Source organism: Uloborus diversus, chromosome 8, assembly GCF_026930045.1.
Source record: "Uloborus diversus isolate 005 chromosome 8, Udiv.v.3.1, whole genome shotgun sequence".
Taxonomy (NCBI): domain Eukaryota; kingdom Metazoa; phylum Arthropoda; class Arachnida; order Araneae; family Uloboridae; genus Uloborus; species Uloborus diversus.
In genome coordinates this window covers 31,554,198-31,574,433 of record NC_072738.1, presented here as the reverse complement: position 1 = coordinate 31,574,433, position 20,236 = coordinate 31,554,198, and the positions used below count along the sequence as shown (strand labels likewise).

General features: G+C 31.9%; 2 protein-coding genes across 2 annotated transcripts; one reads left to right on the top strand and one right to left on the bottom strand.

Moving 5' to 3' along the window:
• Positions 1-511: 511 nt before the first annotated feature.
• LOC129227362 (protein FAM8A1-like) lies at positions 512-15,827 on the bottom strand. The gene is made up of 5 exons (XM_054861909.1): positions 15,396-15,827; positions 13,351-13,471; positions 8,542-8,668; positions 5,492-5,643; positions 512-3,276 (listed from the first exon to the last, which is right to left on the bottom strand). The coding sequence occupies exons 1-5, from the start codon at positions 15,763-15,765 to the stop codon at positions 3,120-3,122; spliced, it is 927 nt and encodes a 308-aa protein (XP_054717884.1). The 5' UTR covers positions 15,766-15,827; the 3' UTR covers positions 512-3,119.
• A 486-nt stretch (positions 15,828-16,313) lies between these two features.
• LOC129227728 (ubiquitin carboxyl-terminal hydrolase 22-like) lies at positions 16,314-17,915 on the top strand. The gene has a single exon (XM_054862332.1). It carries the CDS (start codon positions 16,380-16,382, stop codon positions 17,880-17,882), a length of 1,503 nt encoding a protein of 500 aa, XP_054718307.1. The 5' UTR covers positions 16,314-16,379; the 3' UTR covers positions 17,883-17,915.
• The last annotated feature ends 2,321 nt before the right edge of the window (positions 17,916-20,236 follow it).

Sequence of the window (20,236 nt, the reverse complement as noted above, 5' to 3'; positions counted from 1 at the left end):
AGGAGTGCAGTCCAGCATGAACTAACTATTCATATATCGTCGCTAAAAAGACAAATGGACGTATCTCAAAAAAATTGAAAAATGATTTATGAAAACCACAGAAATGTCGAAAGCCAATTTTATGGTACAACCAATGGGCGTATGTCTACAATAAATAGTAAAAACGTTACAGTCTCTCCCACTGGTGGCGGTTCCCAAGTGATGCAGTAAACTGGAAATCTTTAAATCGGTTTTCTGCAAAAAGCTTTGAAGTGAGATACGCCCAATGCCCATTCGTCTTTTTAGCAACGATATGTTCGGCTAATTAGTTTTTAATATTTTGTTGCAAATTGATCTTCTGGCCATATGACAGGAATAAGTTGTTGATTTGATATATGCTTCATCTTCAAGTATATCAACTTAACTGTCAGATCTCACACCGTTTTCTAGTTATATAATGATAGATTGAGAGCATATGTAGTCACACAAGAACTTAAAGAAGTATTTGAAAATGTAAATTTTCTAACTTTTTCGATTTAAAAACTTTTATTTTTTTACATAAAATATTTAATAAAAATCTTTCAACTAACATTTTAAACAGTAACACAAAAAGATTTTTTTTGTACAAATATTATACACAAACATTTATATTACAGATGCAATTTTTAAAAATTACATTGCAAAATAAGTAAATTATGGTGTGAAACACTTGAGAACCACTTAAATCATAGTTTAACTAAAGTATATCCATTATACAGCATTCAAATCCACCGAGAAATAAAATAAATTCATATATCTGAAGTTACATACCTCCAAAACCCTCAATGTGTGTTGGCCTGAATTGTCAGGAAAAAACAAACAAACAAATATGCTATAACTTTCAAATTTCATAACTGTAGGGTTCAAATTGTAGTTTCACAGTATTTAATGCAATAAAGTCGCTTTCACACATTATTTCACTTATTCATTTTCCCATTGGGCTTTTAGGGGTGCAACTTTTTTGTAAACACCTAACATTGAATTTTTTGTCAAACAATAAATACATAGTGCAATTGTAAGACCAATCCCTAATGTAAAACTTCTCCTGATTCAATGGAAGAGTGGAAAATGGGATTTACTGCACAAAGAGGGTTTTGCAGGTGCAAAGAAAATATACTTTCATAACCAATTTCAACATAATCAAGACCTGTAACTTTTGTTACACATAACTTGTTTTCAATAATTTTATAACTTGCTCAGAACTTTTCCGATACTTTCACTTGCAACCTTTTATGTCTTTAATTTGTCTCATTATAGTGGCTTTGTGATTAATTTCTCCTAGGAATCAAAATCGAAGGGCAGCAAAATCAAAGTAGGCAATCTTTGAAATCCAGAATAGGACAAAAGTAAACAACATTCAGTTTTTCCATTTGTTATAACAGACAGCACATTTAGTCGGATCTCAATAACTCAAAGCTTATAACTCGAATATTCCTTATCTCGAAGTTTTCATTGGGTCCCAAACTGTTGAGACTGTTATGGAAACTTCCCATAACTCAAACTACCAATAACTCGAACGTTTTAGCCACTCTCTTGGGAGTTCCAATTATCGAGAGTTGACTGTATTCCAATTGGTCCTCCACTACTTACATTTTTTTAATTTAATTTTAATTTAAACATTTTGAATACTGAGGGATTGGAAGATTGATACACCACGTTCATAAATCAAAGTTGACAATAAGAGTAGTTGCTCTTAATTGTTCAAAACATACTAAAAAAGGAAACTAAGAACTTAGAGAACAAAACAACGGGATATTTTACAAATTTCTTTTAATCTAACAAAAAAAGGGAACAATTTTTCCCAACATGAAAGTTTATAAGGCTGTATGTTAAAAGGTGGGGTAAAATGCAATAAAGTTGGAGAAAAATGTGAAAGTTTTAACAGCAGCAGTAAAAAAAATGTTATCACTGTTACTAGATTTCCTCCATCAAAAGATAAGACATATTTGTAATTATAAGGTTTTTTTCTTTTGTTTTTGAAGGGGTTGGGGAGGCGTTCGTACACAGATCTTGCTTGATCGTACTACTGAATTATTTTGTACTTTGTCATGAATTCTTTCTGAATCTTGTTGAATATTTTCAGCATTTTAGTAAACTGGAAAAACTTTTCCTAACAAATTCTGAAACTTGGAAACAATATTCTGCTTTCATTTGAAAAAATAAAATAAAATAAAAATAAAAAATAAATGCTTGACTTCAAAAAAAAAAAAAAAAAAGAATTTCTTAAAACATAACCCTTGCCTAAATAATCAAGCTAGTTACATCTACAACTTTTTCTGCATTAAGAGGGCTTTATTGCAATCTCAAAACATGTGACTGCATTTTTTAGTAATTTTGTGCTTTTTAAAGTATTGCATGTATTTTTGCATTTTAACACAAAGCTTTTTATTTATTTCACAATAATTACTCAACATACAAAAAGATAGGATGAATTATAAATGTTGATAAGATTTTGTAATGAGTGATGGTTTCATGATACAATCAAAAGTTTTTGTTCGTCTTAGCTGAAACTTGTATTTAATGCACAAAATATACATAAAATTCTTAACAAAAATAACAAATCAAACTTTACTAACAAAACATTCGTTTTCATTATGATTTCCTATTAACCATGGTCATATAAGTTCAACTGTTCATATGCAACCACATGTGTGCTTCATTTTTCGATTGAAGATCCCCGTACTTCTTTCTTTGCTCTGCCATTGAAAGCAACTGTACAGTAACATTGCTAAATAAACTTAATGAATCAGTTATCCTCCTGAAGTAATTTTTGTTCATTTTCCTGACAGTTAAAAATTCAAACTCACATCGCAACTTTAATGATGATCTTCACATTCCACATTTTATGAACAGAACTTCACAATTTCATGATATGCCAAGGTAATTTTTCAACTATGTAAAGTCTTAAAGCATACTAATCGTGTTTTACAAACAAAATTGGAAAAATTAAAAAATTGTCCTTCATGTTACAAGCTATATTTTTTGCATGAAAATAAAACATCATGGCACAATAAACAGCTTCATAACCACATAGTTTTTAACTACACTGCAAGATTTTAAAAAACAATTGCAAATATAAAATCTCATTTTTACATTCACCATTAATTCCTCTGTTGTCTGCCAGGCAAATCCTCTACAACAATACTATTGCAAATGATGTCATATGCTGTTCTCTTAAACTGGAAGAAATACATAGTAAAACATGTTGGGAAAATGAAAGCAAATGAAAAGTTTTTGATGAAAGATCGAAGAAGTGCCCTGAAAGAAAAAAGAAAAGTCTGGTAAAGAATTGCATTGAAACGTACAAATTACTTATATCAAAGCAAAGCTTTGTTTTAAGCAATTAATTTTTTTAGTACTTCTTAATCTTTTATTGATCCTTTATCCAAAAAAAAAGATTTTTTTCTAGTACTTTTCATGGGACCTTATGATTACTTTATATCAACACCTTTCATATTTAAAATAAATGAATGAAAAATGAGGAATATACACCCACACAAAGCTATGTTTATAGTGTGGTGTGTGGGAAGTTGAGCAGTGATGCTGAAAGGATGTAAATACATTCACAAAGTCAATGTTTAGTAGTCAGTAACAAAGCCGAAACTTAGCATTATGATTCCTTTCCAAATATTTTCATGTTGAGAGCGAGAAATTCGCTTTAGCTCTAAAATTCGTTGCTCCTGAAGAACTAGCATTATAGCCATTTCGCGCAAGTTGAATCCCGTTGTAGCAGGAGTCGACTGTATATTTTGTTTCGGTAGCTCAGATGCTCTCTCGTTTAAGGAGCCGTATTTTTAGTTTCTTGGTCAGGCAAGTCGGCTGTTTGGCGTCATGCTCTCGATTAGGCAATTTAAAATTGTAAATTTTGTCTGCAAACCTAACGTTTAAGTTAATGAAACCTCGCTTAGATAAATGACTCTTTTTGAGTCATATTACAAATTGATCAATGGTTTTGCAAGTTTACTAAATTATTAATGCTTTGAGAAAAATTATTCACCAATTTCATATTTCATATGTAAATAGCTCGCTGAGGAATTTATTGTATAATATCACCAAGGAAAAAATAAAGAGATAATTTCAGCTACAAGTATTGTATTCTGCAAAGAACCTTAAATTACACTCTGCAACTCAAAAGGACTTTAATTAAATTAGTCATTGGTGCGATAACTTCATTTGATGTAATCTCAACGCACAATAGTTTAAATATTTGTTTTTTAACAATGCAGTAGCTGATTTAACTAAGTTTAATTACAAAGTGAAAGTTACAGACACATTCAATTAATTTAACATCATTTACATTTTGCTGCATAAATACAAAAAAAAAATAAATAAATAAATAAATAAAATAAAAATAGAACTACAGTGTGGCTCCAGTATTGTTCGAATCAAATGGAAACTACAGAATTCAATCTATTTCAGCCTTTGCTTGAAATTTCACACATCCTTTATAAAATAAAACCTAACTTTTCAACGTCATAAAGTTTGAATGATTTCACTGCCTGTTCTGAAGCCATCATTAGATTTTTTAACAAAGTAAGTTAACACATTCCAACCTGAGATGTGCCATTGCAAATCATGTAATCTGTTCCCTACTTTGTGATGACATTTTTCATATACATGCATGATATCATTGGACCTCTATCGCAGATAAGAATTTTCACTGGGTAAAGGGGTGTTACAAAAAAGTAGTTACTTTGATACAGTACTAGGACTGGCAATATGGCGTAAAATCAAGAGTTCTAGAAGGGTTGTCCCTTCCCCTTGTCATGCTCATGCACTGAATATTTTGCTTTAAGATGCTTTTCTTGCAGTTATAATAGGTGGATAACATAGGAGCCCATATGTGTAATTTTTTAAAGGAGGCAAAGATAAAACAAATTTATATGAAATACACCACCAGCTCAGTCATTCCAGCAGAGGACAGCAGTTTCGTGGTGTATTTCATGTATTTCTGCTTTAGTCCTGGCTATAGGGCAGTAACTTGCTGAAAATTTATATGTTTCAAGGCTTCTCTCACTTTAAAGAAAAAAACTTTTAGTTTCTTCTTTTTCTTTTTACAATATAATAATAAAAAAAATTCAATCCGTAAAAAATTTCCCCATTTAACATTTTTAAAAATAACTTCCAATCACTTTAAGGGTCTACATAGTTTTATTTTCTTCAGAAAACAAGTGGAAATTTGTATCTAAAATACATTGTTACAATCTAAAAGAAATATCAACGCAGATTGAAATTAAAAAAAAAAAATAATAATAAGTAAAGAAGGTTTTAGTGACAGTCATTTATTTATGGCATAGTTTGAGATATTTTGAATTATATTTATGCTTAAACTTTTAAAATTAACAGTACCAATGTCTAGACAAGGCTTGAGCTCCCCCCCCCCCCCAATGGACGCTCATTGTCAATAATATCCCTGACAACGACAACTAAGACAGAATAGATGCTAAAAAAAGCAAGCAAAGACACTTCTTACCATCCAATACCCAAGTCACCTGCTGGGTAGACCCTAACAATGTTGGAATCAATTGGAACAACAGCCTGGCAAGATACCACTTTTATTTTCATAATTATTTTGCCTGGTGTAGCTCCTCCAGTCCCATTGATTCCCTTATGGATGCACATTGCCTAAATATACAAAAAACATTATCATACATTCCTCTAAAAACACAAATTAATGAACGTTTAACAATATTTTAAAATTTTGATGAAAATGTGTATCTTTTGTGTCATTTAGAAATTTTATTTTAATTAATGTTTTTTAAATCTGAGGGAAATTAGATGTTAAATGAGAATGAATTTTTTTTCCTTTGGTGCCCTTTTTTTCCCCTCACACAAATAAACACAAGATCTTTTCCAATGGAGGTAAAAATTTTAAAAGCTGTTTCTATAAATAAATAAATAAAAAAATCTATTTAGATTAATTTAAATACTTATTAGCTATAAACTAAAATATTGATAGGAAAAATTCTTATTCTCATTTATCTTTCTAATTTTTCCCTACTTTTTTTGTATAAATTTTCTGTTTTGGACAGGGGGTCCCCCCCCCCCAAGAGCAAGGGTGCACCTCTTAAATATTGCAAACTCCATTCCTAAAAATTTCAGTGCCGCAATCTGCACCATGAACCCCTAGGTGGGCACCCCTGTTTTGGATCATGAAACAGGATTTTGGAGGGGCACAACTGCTTCTTGATAGGCATATATGTGTTTGATTGACCAATGACAGTTGTTAACACTGCAAACACAAACAGGATGGGACAGTTGTGCAATCAAACCAAAAATGTAATTTGTTAAAATAATGTTATAATTGTATTTATATACACAGAAATGACTAATTAAAAAAATATATATGCTCTATTGTAAGTGGATCATGTAAAAGAAAGAAAGCAGTTAGAAAAAGAAACAAATAAATGCTTGCATAATAATAGCATTTTTGATGTCTAATGTATGGCTTTTTTTTACATCTGAACTTATAAAAAATCGTTAACCCAAAACAAGTTCTAGTTAAAATTACTTACACTATTTAAAACAGCATACACAATATTTTTTATTACTTATAACAAAATTACTCAGTGGCAGCTTGAAACTCATTTGAATTAAGGTTCCCAAAACAAAATTAGAAAATTAAATACGTAGAAACCACTTTAGTTACATGTTACTTTTATTTATTTATTTATTTATTTTTTTTTTTGAATTTTCTTTTAATTTTAGTTATTTATTTTTTGAAGCAAGCATATGAATAACATTTTCATTGAATTTAAGCATATACAGTGCAGGTAAAGAAAGTTGCATCACCCTCGCATTTTCGAAACAATGGGATTATGTGAGAAGTTTTGGCCGACCGATTAATGATGAAAGGATGTGAAATTCTGCAAAACTTATGAAATAAACATTTAACAGCAGGAATCCGATAATTGTTTATGTAGATCGGGGCTGTTTCCGGGCCAAGGTAAAATGCTGACCCCATGCTCATTTTTCCAATTCTGAACCTGCGTGTGATTTTAAAGGGAAAAAATTACTTAACCCCATGTCAATTTAAGTCTACTGGCAGGATAAATGTTTTTAAATTGTTACTTATCGGTTTTGCCCTATGGCACGGAGCAGAATCATCCTGGAAAATGACGTTTGGAACTGAAGTAAAGAGATCCCGGATAGTAGGAAGCAATTTCTCCTCCAAAATGCCAATTTGCATCTGAGCGTTTACTGTTCCTTGCACAAAGTGAAGCCCACCAACTCCTTGATCAGAAATACATCCCCAAATCATCTGGGATACAGGATGCTTAACAGTGTGTTGAATGCAGTCGGGATGATATTCTTCTCCTTTGCGGTGCGGGTGATGCAATATTTTTTACCACCACTGTATTTTAGCATGTCTACTGAGAGCATGGTTAGAGCCCTTAATCTGTCTTTATTTTGCATATATAGAATCGTGAATACACAAAAATTGAAACTCAAAAAGAAGCAATATAAGCGTCAACCAAATTCCTTTACCATGCATAAGGAAATTGTGGAGCCAAATCTAATGGAGATAAAATGAGTACTTCAGACTAACGTAAGTCATATAATTGCTACTTTACAAGAGAAGGGAAAAACGGTCACAAGGTGCATACAAGGGATTGGATTCACGCTCTATTAACGTTGGTAAATTATTAGAAAGAAATTCCTTTTTAGGATTACGTTCATTGGGCTCGATGCGGAATAGGATTCTACACATCATGCACTAATAAACAGAAAACTGCAATTTTTGGATTTATGTTAGTCTTGCTATGAGGTACAGAAAAATCAAAATATTTTGGCAAATAACCAACTCTCAGGGGTACAATAAAATTGTGTAAATGAAATAATAAAGTGGTGCATTTTTCCTCCAACCTTTGCTGCCATAAGCTGTTAATAAATATTTTGGTAAAATTTATAAAATATATCTTAGCTTTTTTTGCGCTAACTTTTTATTATTATTAATTCGAAACATGCGTAACATGAAAGGAAATGAATGTACAAACCAACATACAAACACTTAGAATATTGTCATAATCCTTGAGATTTAAGAGAAAAAAAAAATGTTTTCAAAAAATGTGGTGTGGGTTGGTCCGGTCCAATGAGCCCCACAAAGAGCGGACCAAGCTACACCACATTCTTGGTCTGAAAAAATGTCATTTTTTTTTCTTTTTGACAAGAAATAAAAAAATTGTCAATAATTGTAAACTTACTTTAAGAAAGGAGTTTAATTTTTTTTTACTGTGATCTTGATGAAAACCATTAAAAAAAAATAAAGTTGAAGTTTTCTAAAAACACTCAGGACTACTGAAGTAACACTTTTTGGAATAAAATTTGTTCACTATAACTGTACCATATGATTTCATTATAAGATTTGTAGGACCATAAGTGCTATTTGTTGATCATAAAAAAAATATTAATAGAATTAAAATTATTAAGCCCGGTCCAACATGCCCAATCTCCCCCTACAGGTCTTAAACGAAATTTAAAAAAAAAACAAACTAACTCAATAAAAATAGAAATCACTATTACCTCAAAGATGCAGACCACAAATCGATGTATTACTTCTAGAGCAATAAACTCAGAAGTGACTTCCATTGCTTTTTGATAGTCCAATTTATCATTTCTAATGAAATCATAATCATGAATATTGAATTTTCTGTGGAATAAAAAAATAAATAATAACAGAACCATTTAAAATTCATAGACAGCATCATATGCAAGTTGTGCATGTACAGTGAAACTTCTCTGGAGCGACCTTTCTCCGTTCCTGAAAAAAGTGGTCGGTAATGGAGGAAGGTCGCTTTTGGAGGTCATTTTCGAACATGCAAATATAGCACCATAGTTGTTATTTACCTTCTTCCTGCAGTGTATTAACCAAGAACATTATCATAAGAATGTATTTAAAAAAAGAAACTTTTTTTTTTAATTTTAAATGTAAAGTATACTTTTTACATGATTTTTCTATTTAAAAACTCATAGCTTTAAAATTCGCCTGCTTCAGATTCTTTGTTTTTCCTAAAACAACTTTAGTTTCTAGTTTAGTTTTCAGCTGCAAAAATAAATTAATGATGTGTCCTTATTATTAGTGCAAGATAAGATTATCTATTTCTGTTAGAGTTTGTTGTGCTTACAGCTTTTTTTTGCTGCTAATTTCCTTTAATTTTCCTTTCTTGTGTAAGTTCAAGACTTCACCCCGTTTCTCGAGCGTGAGATTGCTTGGTTTTTCGAAATTCTGACTGCAATGTATGGTATGGTGATGAAAAGCAGAATGCAAATTCACTGAAACCAACTCTTGAGCTTTCAAAGGCACTAAAAATAGATTTTGTCCACTCTGATGAAGTAGGAATGCACCCTTCTAACCCCCATCTCCCGTAAGCAACCAAGAAATTCCAAGAAACAACCTTTTAACAAAGTTCTATTCTTATCAACCTCCCTCAATGAAAGGTGCACACTTGACTTGTCTTGAGATCTGCATGTGCTACCTTTGCTTCCCTAGGGTTCCAAAAACAACGCCATCCTTTTTGTGACTTTAATGAGGTTCCAAGCAGAGAGTGCAAGAAAGGAACACGTTTGGACCCACTGGAGAACAGATTTTTATCCCTTATTCTGGTTTCTTTCCACCTTTGTTAATATGAGAAAACTGTTCTGTGTCCATTCCGTATGAACTTTATTTTCAATTGCTTTTCTTCTGTTGTCTCTCTCTTTTTGAGTTTTCTCTAACAAAAATTCCGGTAGTTTTGAATGTTGAGGTTTATGATTTGCCGGTCGTTGTGAGAGGTTTTAATGGTCTTTCCCAGAGGTATTTTAACAGTCACATACGGAGAAAATTCAGTGCCTCAGAAAAGTGGTCGTTGACGGTAGTGGTCGCTATATAGAGGTGGTCGCTTATAGAAGTTTCACTGTATATAAAACAGTCTGATTAGAACAGATCAGGATTACCAGAAATGCAAATGGAAAACAGTTGTCTACAGCCAAAAATTTAACAAAAGATGGCATCTTACTTTGAACAAATTTCTCATTACTAGTATTAACACACACACCACACATGCATACATTTATACAGTCAGTGTAAGCTTAGTACAATCATGTTTTCATCTACAGTCATACATGTACCATTAAAAAAAAAATCTGTAATTAATATACTACCAAACTCGATACAATACTGAATCAGCCTCAAATAGGGACATTACACTTATATTGGGGTGTGTGTATTTGTACATCAGGGAGAAATTAGTGCTTTCAAGGGAGGGGCCCAGACAAAGGACTGTTGAGTGTAGGTGTGATGCAGTAAATGAAAGCACCCACAATTTTGAAATGGCAACATAAAGTAGTATAAGTTATGAACAGAGATTTTTCTTGGCATGTTTTAACAGACAGAAATTTTGATTAAAAACATTTAAAAAAAGCATTATCAACAGAGGAGAGGGGGAAAAAAATGAGTGCAAATGCTACACAGCATTTGCACTCAAATTCTTCAAACTTCACAATTCCAGACTATCTGCAAGTATTTAAAAATATATACAGTAGGTAGGTAAAATTTTTAGTAAATGCAACGCTTATTGTGCTTTCAAGCAAGTATCCATGAAAGCAAGAGATTAATTTCATTAATTTATCTACAGATTTTCAAGATAGCCATTGTTTAACATTGATATTAATTTAAAAATTTTAAGTGAAGTACACAGTTGCTGCACACACAGCAGCAAATGTATCCGCTCACGGCATATGCGTGTGCGTCTGGTAGAATCCATGTCAATTCAACAAGGGCTGTAACATAATAGTCTAGGATTTTTTTTAATTTAACATATGTTAAAATTCATAAAAAATTAAGAAATACGTTTTTTTTTTGCCCAAAAATATTCCTATGCAGAGATACAGGCTGCCAAAGATGGCGGTCCTGTCATGATTTCTCACTTGGGATTTTTGTCAAAATCTTTAATGTACATTATTTCAGGTACGGTATAACATATTTTTTGCAGTTTGTTGTATTTTTAAAAGGATATTTTTTCTTGTTTAACACTAGAAAGACGGCGTTTTGCGTATACCTAGAAAGACGAGCAGCGGTCACTTTGACCGCCATACTTAAAATAATAGAAATTTCCTCCTTTTGGGATTTTCAGCCACAGAAAAGATTTGTTTCATAATATCAAAGTTTAATTTAACAATTTAATCCTAATATAGTCTGCAAATAAGTCTCAGATAGTTTTTTTATATTTTACGTTCGATCAAGTGAAATACACATGTTTTACACAATTGGCATTGAGAAAGAGGAAATTTGTACAAAAAAGAGGAAATTTTCTTAGCATGTAATAACTAACAAGTATATAATCAACCATGCATGTGTTTGATTTAAAAAATATCTTAATATCGCAAGATACCGTACATTACTATCTTTTACAGTATTTCGAAATACTTATGTTATCACGTCACCTGTATATTAGTCATTAACAGTTTTTTGTTTGGAAGTTAGAACAAATGCTCGTAGTTTTAGTTCCGCATAATTTAATTTCACACTATTTTAATCTTTTTCCTGAGGTACTTACTTATTTATATGCAGCAAAATTGATCAGTGGGGATGACTTGGCGGAAATTGAAGAAATAGGAGTTCTGTTTTTGAAATTTTATCCTTTTTTTCGGCGTCGGACCCTTTTCACTCTTTCTTTCACTACTTTTTAAATTTTGAGCATCAGTTTTTATTAGCGAGGTTTCTTCTCATTCTAACCTCCGAAAAATATTCGCAATAATCTCATGAAAGCAAACTATTCTCATCGCTAGAAATATATTTCTCTTCAGATAAGTCAGACTGTTCATTCAAACCATAATCTGTTTTAGATATAAATCTACAACAGTTTCAGGAGTTAATGTTCCTATAAGTTTTGCTTGTCAACGGTTCATCTCGACATCATGAAGATAATTATGTGACTGAGCACTTCATTATCACCGAAGAAAATAAACGTCAATGCTTCAAGCAAAGCACATGTTTTGGTGCACAAAACAATTCCAGCAAACATTTTTGTAATTTACCTATTTATATTTCCTTTTTTTTAGACCCAAAGTAATTTCACGTGTCCAGTCACATGCTTTTCAAATTTACCTTTCCCAACTTTGCCCCCTGTGCAGATAGCAGAAAACTGAAACCATGCAACCAGCAGGTATTTCGCATTTTCCCTACAGTTCAAAGAATTAAACCTGACCAACAGATACTACTCAAGCTCAAAAGAACATTACTCACCCTGACAACTAACAATAGTCCATAGTACACACAACTGATAAGCGATAAAAGAAGAAAACTGATGCATAAAGAAAGGTTCACTTAGCGGTCAAAATGACCGTAGTCAGTCTTTCTAGGTATAAACATTTATAGCGACTATAATAATAATCCTAAGGGAAAAAAATTACTGTTGTAAAATCTTAATAAATAGTTAGGAAAAGTCAATGAAGGAAAAAGAGTTTGAAAATTAAACGCAGCAATTATGAGCATTTGAAAATCGTTTGCGGTCAAAATGACCGCTTCCGTCTTTCTAGTGTTAAAAAAATATGCAACATTTTGAAATAGGTGCTTTGATTTTTTCCCAGTCTTTTGAAAAAAAAAAAAATTAAAATAATGTTTTTGATTCTTCTTAAATTTATCAATTTCAAAAATTTTCATTTTTTACAGTTTATTAGTACCACTGAGCACTACGTTCCCTGAAAAGGAGAGCTTCCACTTTTTCGTTTAACAGATTTTAGAGGCATTTGAAAAAATGAGGGTTTTTAAGGAACTCTTCACATAATTGCAGACCTGTAATTTCAAAAAAAAAAAAAGAAAATTTCGCAACAAGTGGACAGAAAACTTTTAATTAAGTTATATAGCAAAATTTAGGGAGAACATTTAGCTTAACGATTTTTTCTGCGCTAAAATGAAAGGTTGGGTGGAGAAATAGAATGAATAGGCTGGAGACCGCATTCTAGTTTAAGTTTTCATAAAAAATAAAACTCCTGGATAAAATAGACTCAAAATGAAATTTTCGCTATATAAACTAATTGAAAGTGTTTTCTGGCCACTTGTTGCAGAATTTTTTTTTTTTTTTGAATTTTCAGGTCTGCGATTACGTAAAGAGTTCCTTAAAGACCTTCATTTTTTCAAATGCCTCTAAAATCTGTTAAACGAAAGTGGAAGCTCTCCTTTTCAGGGAATGTAGTGCTCAGTGGTACTAATAAACTGTAAAAAATGACAATTTTTGAAATTGACATACTTGAGAAAAATCAATCATGCATTTATATCATACATGTTTCTAGTTTTGATCTCTGTAATAAAATGTCCTTTAAGCACCAAAGTATTGCGAGACAAAAACAACTTACACAAAATCAAAAAAATCAACAGCAATATATGTAATCATCACTTTCAGCACAAGCAGAATGCAGCAGTCTATGACTTCAGCAGCAAATCTCTTGAACAATGAGGGTATGAGATAATCAGTTCCTGAAATCACAAAAAGATTTAGTTTAAAAACTTTGTGTAAGCTTTATTTCAATTTCCTTTACAGAAAAATAAAGAATTTTGTTGTGAATTTCATTAAATTTTGATTTAAGAAAACTTTTAGAATTAAACACAACATTCCATTAAACTCAGTTGTCAAATTTACGTTCAGACTCAAGTCTTGATTACATAAATTTAGCATCTTCATAAGCATTGCAAATGCAAAAAAAGACTTGACAAAAACATAGGTAAACATTGCAAACTACTTTTCTTTTTTTTTTTTTTTTTTTTTTTTTTGCATGATGAGCTTTACAACATGGAAAATGTTTTTAAGCCTTCAATTAATAATTATAATAATGTTTAATGATTTTAGGCAACTAGAAAATTTTACTTGTCCCCCTCCAAAACATTTTTAGATGAAGTTTTCAGTTTTTTTACTCTTTTAATAAACTGCAAAAAAGTTTTAACTTGAAAAGTAACAAATACTAACTTGAAGTGATAAATTGATTTCAAATTTATATAAAATTATGTAGTATCTCTAAATATATAATGACGAAAATTGTTGTGGAGCGGACATTTTTGCTGTGCTGAAGACACTTTTTAATATTTATTTCAGTTTACTCTTAATTCAAGTATAGAAACTCAATAATGCACATCAAAAATTAATGACTGGTGTTCTCAAAATTGACCATTTACAGTTCAGGAGACTAAAAAATCTTTTAGCATCCATGATGTGCATGATGAAAATGATGTTGATCAAAAATCAGATAATAGCATGAATATAACAGGAACAGATGATTTGCACATGCATAGAATAAGTGTAAGAAGATTTGTGACTGCAGAAATTGTCACTAAAAATCCTAAGATGCTTACAAAATAAACACACAAACTTGATTAAACAAAATATTGTGCACAATTCTAGACAAAAATTTTTTTTTGTCAAAAAACGCAACAGGCAGGTTGCTATTTTTGGTGAGCTGTATCTCGGGTCAATAATTTTTTGTGCTGTAACTTATTATATTTATGCTAAATTTGTAGTATTGATGATGAAAATGTTGAAGTTTTATTTATGAGAAGCTGTAAAAATACAAACAAGGTGTTTTCCTTTCCAGAAAGGGAAGACCAAAGCTAGATTAATTTTAATCAATTTAAATCTTTGTTGCCTAATCTTTCTTTGACGAAAGACACTTTAATTACAAGTTTCAGAAAGCTGTTGATTATATATGCTTAATTCTTTTTTTTTACTATGATTATTGAATATTATACAAAACAAACCAGCGTAAAGTATTTCCACTGAAGTTCGAATTAGTGTCAGTTTTTTTGTTAAATTAGTTATACTACATTTTTAAATGTCATTGATTCAATTTTCTTCATTAAAAATATAAAAATGACTTAATAAAAATATTAAATTTAAGGTTATTTTACTGTTTCCAAGTTGTCCCCTCTGCCACATGCTATGCCATAATTAAAAAGGTTTGTGTGGTTGAAATTTTTGAAGTACATTTTTTTCCACTAACAATGTAAAATGATTATATTTCATGTCATAAATACTTATGGCAAAATTCTTGCAAACGGAGGAGCAACAAGGGTGGTAAGGGAACGGTTTAAAATTGTGAAAATTTCCTGTCCCCCTCTGCAACATTGAAAAAAAAACATCCTTCCAATTGATATATTTTTTTCATTTTGATGGAAAAATCATTAAATCTTCTCTTAGATATTAATAAAAAAAATAGATTTTGAAAAATGAATAAAATATTTCAGTTTTTATTAAAAACAAAAGATGAAATGTCCCCTCTGCAACAAAACAAGTTATTGTGGTTTTGCCCTATTATAAACAAGATTTGACAGTGAGATAAAATGCAGCATAAAGGAGAAACGAATAAATTCATGAAAAAAGGAAAAAAATCCGTGCACATAAGTGAAATACCTATTTGACCCCCATTAGTCAGGTTCTGTCTTTGCGCAGTAGCATTTGAACCTCTGGGTTGGGTTAAATAAAAATTTTGATTTGGAAAGAATGTGTTTGGGAAATTTCTGTTGAAATCAGTGTTTCCATCAGCAGTGTTTGGTTGAGTACGACAAGCTGTTTGTGAAACTAAATAAGGCAATGTAAGAGTAACACATTGCCAATTGTAACACTGCCACAGCCATTGATTGACAGCCGCTGCATACTCAGCACTGGATTTGTATGGGTACGTCGGTACGTTAACATTGAATAAGTTTTCTACATTATTCGGCAAATCCTCGTTTGCAGAAGGGGATTTCTTTCGTTCTCGTAAAACATCAGATTCTGCCATCTCGAAGTTTTGGATTGAGTGTCGTCAAATCCAAAAGACGTACTGTTGTTTGTTGTTGTTACAGCGGGTACAGGGAATCGCGTCAAGAATGCTCTTTTAACTGTTTTTATATTTTTAATTTGAAAAACTGCCACATTAAATTTTAAACATGTTTTCCCCAAATAAAGTAGTTAGGAGGTTAACATTTAATGAAAGAGAAAGAATTACATGGATTCAAAACTAAAACTAATCAATCTCTTTCTTTACATACCTCAGAGTAGAAAGGGACTCTATATCAGAAAACTGCGGACCCTTGCAGGCTCCCTTCTGTAGACAAAGGGAGCCTGCCTATGCCTCAGAATTTTATACAATAGGAAGTTTAATGTTTTAAAAGAAGCGACCTTTATAGCTTCGACATCAGGCAGCCGTTAAAGCGCTCTCCGTTACTTAGAAGAGGAGGTCCCAAAATTTCATAACTACCGATGACCTGCTGTCGGTTAAAACACTGTAACTTCATCTTTCTGTCAACATGTTTGGAAACATTCTGCTAAAACAATAGCGAACGCGGCAAAGCTCCTAGCAAAAGAAGAGTTAACGCATATGAATTTAATTGCTCTCATTATTTTTTTGAAATTATGAATAACCCTTCTTGTGTTCATGTGGATAAGCATAAAAGTGAGAAAGGCACACATGTTTACAAATTAATACACTCGCATCTTGTAACTTGTGTGCCTGAAGGATCACTCACGAAGAAGGCTAATGAATGCTATTGTTACGAATGTCAAACACTAAGAGGCAGATTGCATGCTTGTTTGGATTGTGTTTATTTTGGCTGTTATAACGATCGCCATATCCATCAACATGCTGAAACTGAAAAGCATAATTTAGCTGTTGATATAAATGTTGGTAAGATTCATTGCTTCGTGTGTAAAGACTATATGTATGATCCTGAGCTGGAGGAAATTTCTAGACAAGACAAATTACTTGCTGCTCAAGTGCATGGTATTGATTACTGGGACCCTTGGCTACCTAGTGCTGAAGAAATTAAACTCTTGAAAGATCAAGGCAAATGGAGAATAATAGATGGTACAAAGCTCGGTTTAAGAGGTCTAGTAAATTTAGGAAATACTTGCTTTATGAGCAGCATAATACAAGTATTAATTCACACTCCAATATTTAGAGATTATTTTTTATCAGACAGACATGACTGCAAATTCCAAGATTCATCCATGTGTTTAGTTTGTGAAGTATCCAATTTGTTTCAAGCGTTTTATTCAAGAGATGTGTCACCTTATGTTCCCTATAAATTTTTACACGTATTTTGGAAAGAATCCAACTTCTTTGCAAGTCATGACCAGCAAGATGCTCATGAGTTTTTTATGACATTACTCGATATCATGTGCAAGCATTTCAGAGGAGCTTCACAAAATGACATTTTGCCTGCACATGGTTATTCTCATGAATGTGAATGTATTATCCATCAGATATTTACGGGTCTTTTGCAGTCTGATGTTATTTGTCCTGCATGTCACTTTGTTTCCACAAAAACCGAACCGTTTTCCGACATATCCCTGGATCTGAGAGATAGCCCTCATCCTGGTGCGGCAGGCTGCAGTTCTAGTTCGGCAGATTTTATGCACAGCTCGTTGGTGGATTGTTTAGAAAGATACACTCATCAAGAGCATCTTGATTGCAAAAGGATTTGTGATAACTGCAAAAATGAAGTGCATTTAATTAAGCAACTGACAATGAAAAAACTACCCATTATAGCAAGCTTCCACTTGAAACGCGTGAAACCTTCTTGGAAAAATTCTACTCATGTGTCATTCAATGAATGTCTTGACATGACTCCATTCATGTGCTTTACTAGGGGGAGCTTGAAATCTCAATACGAGGAAACTCCATTTAACTTGTTCACTAAAAGTGATAAAAGCTTTGCACTATTTGCTGTTGTGAAACACCTAGGAAACGAAGAAGGCGGCCATTACGTTGCATATGTGAGGCAGCATGGGAACGAATGGTATCTGTGTGATGATCAAATAGTGCAAAGAGTTAGCCTTGAAGATGTCCTTCAAAGTGAAGGCTACCTTTTGTTTTATCATAAAAGACTGATAGAGTATGAAATGGACAGCACATAATCATTGTTAACATATTGACATTGTATGAGAAAAAAAAAAAGTTGTGTCATCACTCTGATTTTCTAATAAAAATGAATGTGTTAGTGTTTTCCTGCTCAAGTATTTTTTGGAGGGCACTGCAACCTGCTTGTTTTAAATGATAAATGTTAACATATCTAATATCATTAGCACTAAGGTTTTTATTATGTTTCAGTTTTAAAAATCCACATTTTGCAAAAGAAGTTGAAATTTTAATATTGTGTAGTTATGATCTGAAACTAAAATATGAGAATTATTCATTGCTTTTCACTTTGGCTATTTTGAATAAATTTTGTCCAATTCAGCTTTGTGGCGAAATATTTTGGAGCACACATAAATTAAGACTAAAAGCAAATTTTCAAGCAGCAGATGTGCACAGTCACCATAAAAATAATCATTAGTCATATTAAAGTTGTTGCACAATACTAAAACTCAGGGTTCGCAATTTTTTCAACCGAATTATTTTAGTATTTTTTTTTCTTTTTTATTTAGTTTGCTTAGTTCAGGTTTAGCTAAATATTTTTTTAAACAGAACTTACAGTTTTTCTCTATTAATTTTATTACATTTATATTAAATGAATGCTAGTTTAAACAATATAAAAAGTATGTTTTAAGCTACTTTCATGGCAGTAACTATTTTTAAATAATTTATACAGAAAGACAACCAACTATAATGCAAATCATGATTCAGTTCACAACGTTTATGATGCCAGGAAGTAATAATAGAAATTCTTAGTGCAAAGAAATTAATGTTTTTTTTTTTTTAAGTTTCCCACTTTGTAAAATTAAGTGCTCACTTCATTATTAAAAGATGAAATTTTTTTGGTTTCACCAACTTAACTAAAGATTTCAGAAAAATAAATTTTGTACAAAAAAAAAACCTTAAGGTATTTTGTGATATAAATGAAATGTTTTTTAATAAGGATATGCATTCTGAATTTTGCACTATCTATATCACTACATATGAACACCAGGACAATGGATTGCAAGTGGGCTGATGAAGCGAGGGGGTGGGGGTCATGAACAATTGTTGAAAATTTTAATTGAAATGCTGCTTAGGGATTACTTTCTTTTTGATGATGACTTAGCCTCAATCTCTCTCTCACTCATTTTTGAAGGTGGGGGAGTTACTCAATGAAAACCTTTGTAAGAAATCACATACAAAATTTCAGATTATGCACTGTGCGGATATACATTCAATCATACACTAAAATTTTTTAAAGGAAATTTTTAAAACATTATATTTGAACAAACGCTGCCTCTCCTCCCCCGCCTGATAGTCGGGGAATGGCCAAATGCTCCAGAAGGGATTAAGATATGAAGTTGGTTATAACACTTGTGTACACAGTAGCTTAACATCCAGAGGTGTTGTGCATAAAAGATGTCACACTTCACCTTACCCTCTCCTCTCGTCACATCTCACACAATGTTAGATGAGCATATTGCTATAGCAAATGCTTTTATTTTGATCAAAATGTGTGATGTCACACTTCTTGTAACCCCTTCCTTCCCCTTTGAGACAAACTGTCACCAGATCATGAACCCCGAATCCTCCTTCCCCCTCTCAAGCATGTCATCATTTGTGAACGGCTACTTAGGTCTGCTGTAAGTCACCTAGATCGTGAAAAGACCAGCCCCCCCCCCCCCCTGGATAGCGCTGTTAATGGTTTTTTTTATGATCATGTATGCTTTTAACAAAGAATCATGTAGCAACCCGGCTAGGGAAGTGACAATTCAGAATTTTTGAAAAATGTACCAGCTATTAATTTTAAATCTCAATTTAATGCTTTTTCTTGCCACAAAGTTAGCTAACCTAAATGATGCGTGGATATGTAAAAACGATATCATCAATAGTGACAATCATTTAAATTTCATAATTCAGAAGAAAATATTTTGAGCTTTAAGTATGCATTATGTATCCATACTACAAAAACTTATTAATAATTATTACATAATAAGTTGATTATACATATTCTAATATTTTTGACAAAATCGCTTAAATTGACTATTGCTTTAAAACTTAATTTTCTCTGTTGCTGTTTTTTTGAGTTGTATCACTTTCCTTGCATATGTGTGATATGTTGAACAACCAAATAGGTGACTGGAGTAACGTTTCTCGTTACAAATTATGCATTTTACATACAGAGCTGAATTTGAAAGCGAGCAACAAACTTTCGCCTATTTTATGATCCCCACATGTAACGTTGTTCAGTAAAAGTACTGGAGGAACTGAATTAGTTTTGAAGTAGTAGAAAAAACTTTATTAAAAAAGTATATATATAGATATTTTTTACTTACAAAAATGAATCACAGTAACATACAATGTTCTTTCAGTC

What these genes read in the sequence shown, in the direction of transcription:
- LOC129227362 (XM_054861909.1), bottom strand. Translation starts at nt 15,765, where the DNA reads ATGGCAGAATCTGATGTTTTACGAGAACGAAAGAAATCCCCTTCTGCA. An exon ending in GACTAATGGGGGTCAAATAG is followed by an intron (nt 13,472 to 15,395) that starts GTATTTCACTTA and finishes TTGTGATTTCAG; the next exon opens with GAACTGATTATCTCATACCC. An exon ending in TTGTGGTCTGCATCTTTGAG is followed by an intron (nt 5,644 to 8,541) that starts GTAATAGTGATT and finishes TTGTATATTTAG; the next exon opens with GCAATGTGCATCCATAAGGG.
- LOC129227728 (XM_054862332.1), top strand. Translation starts at nt 16,380, where the DNA reads ATGAATAACCCTTCTTGTGTTCATGTGGATAAGCATAAAAGTGAGAAA.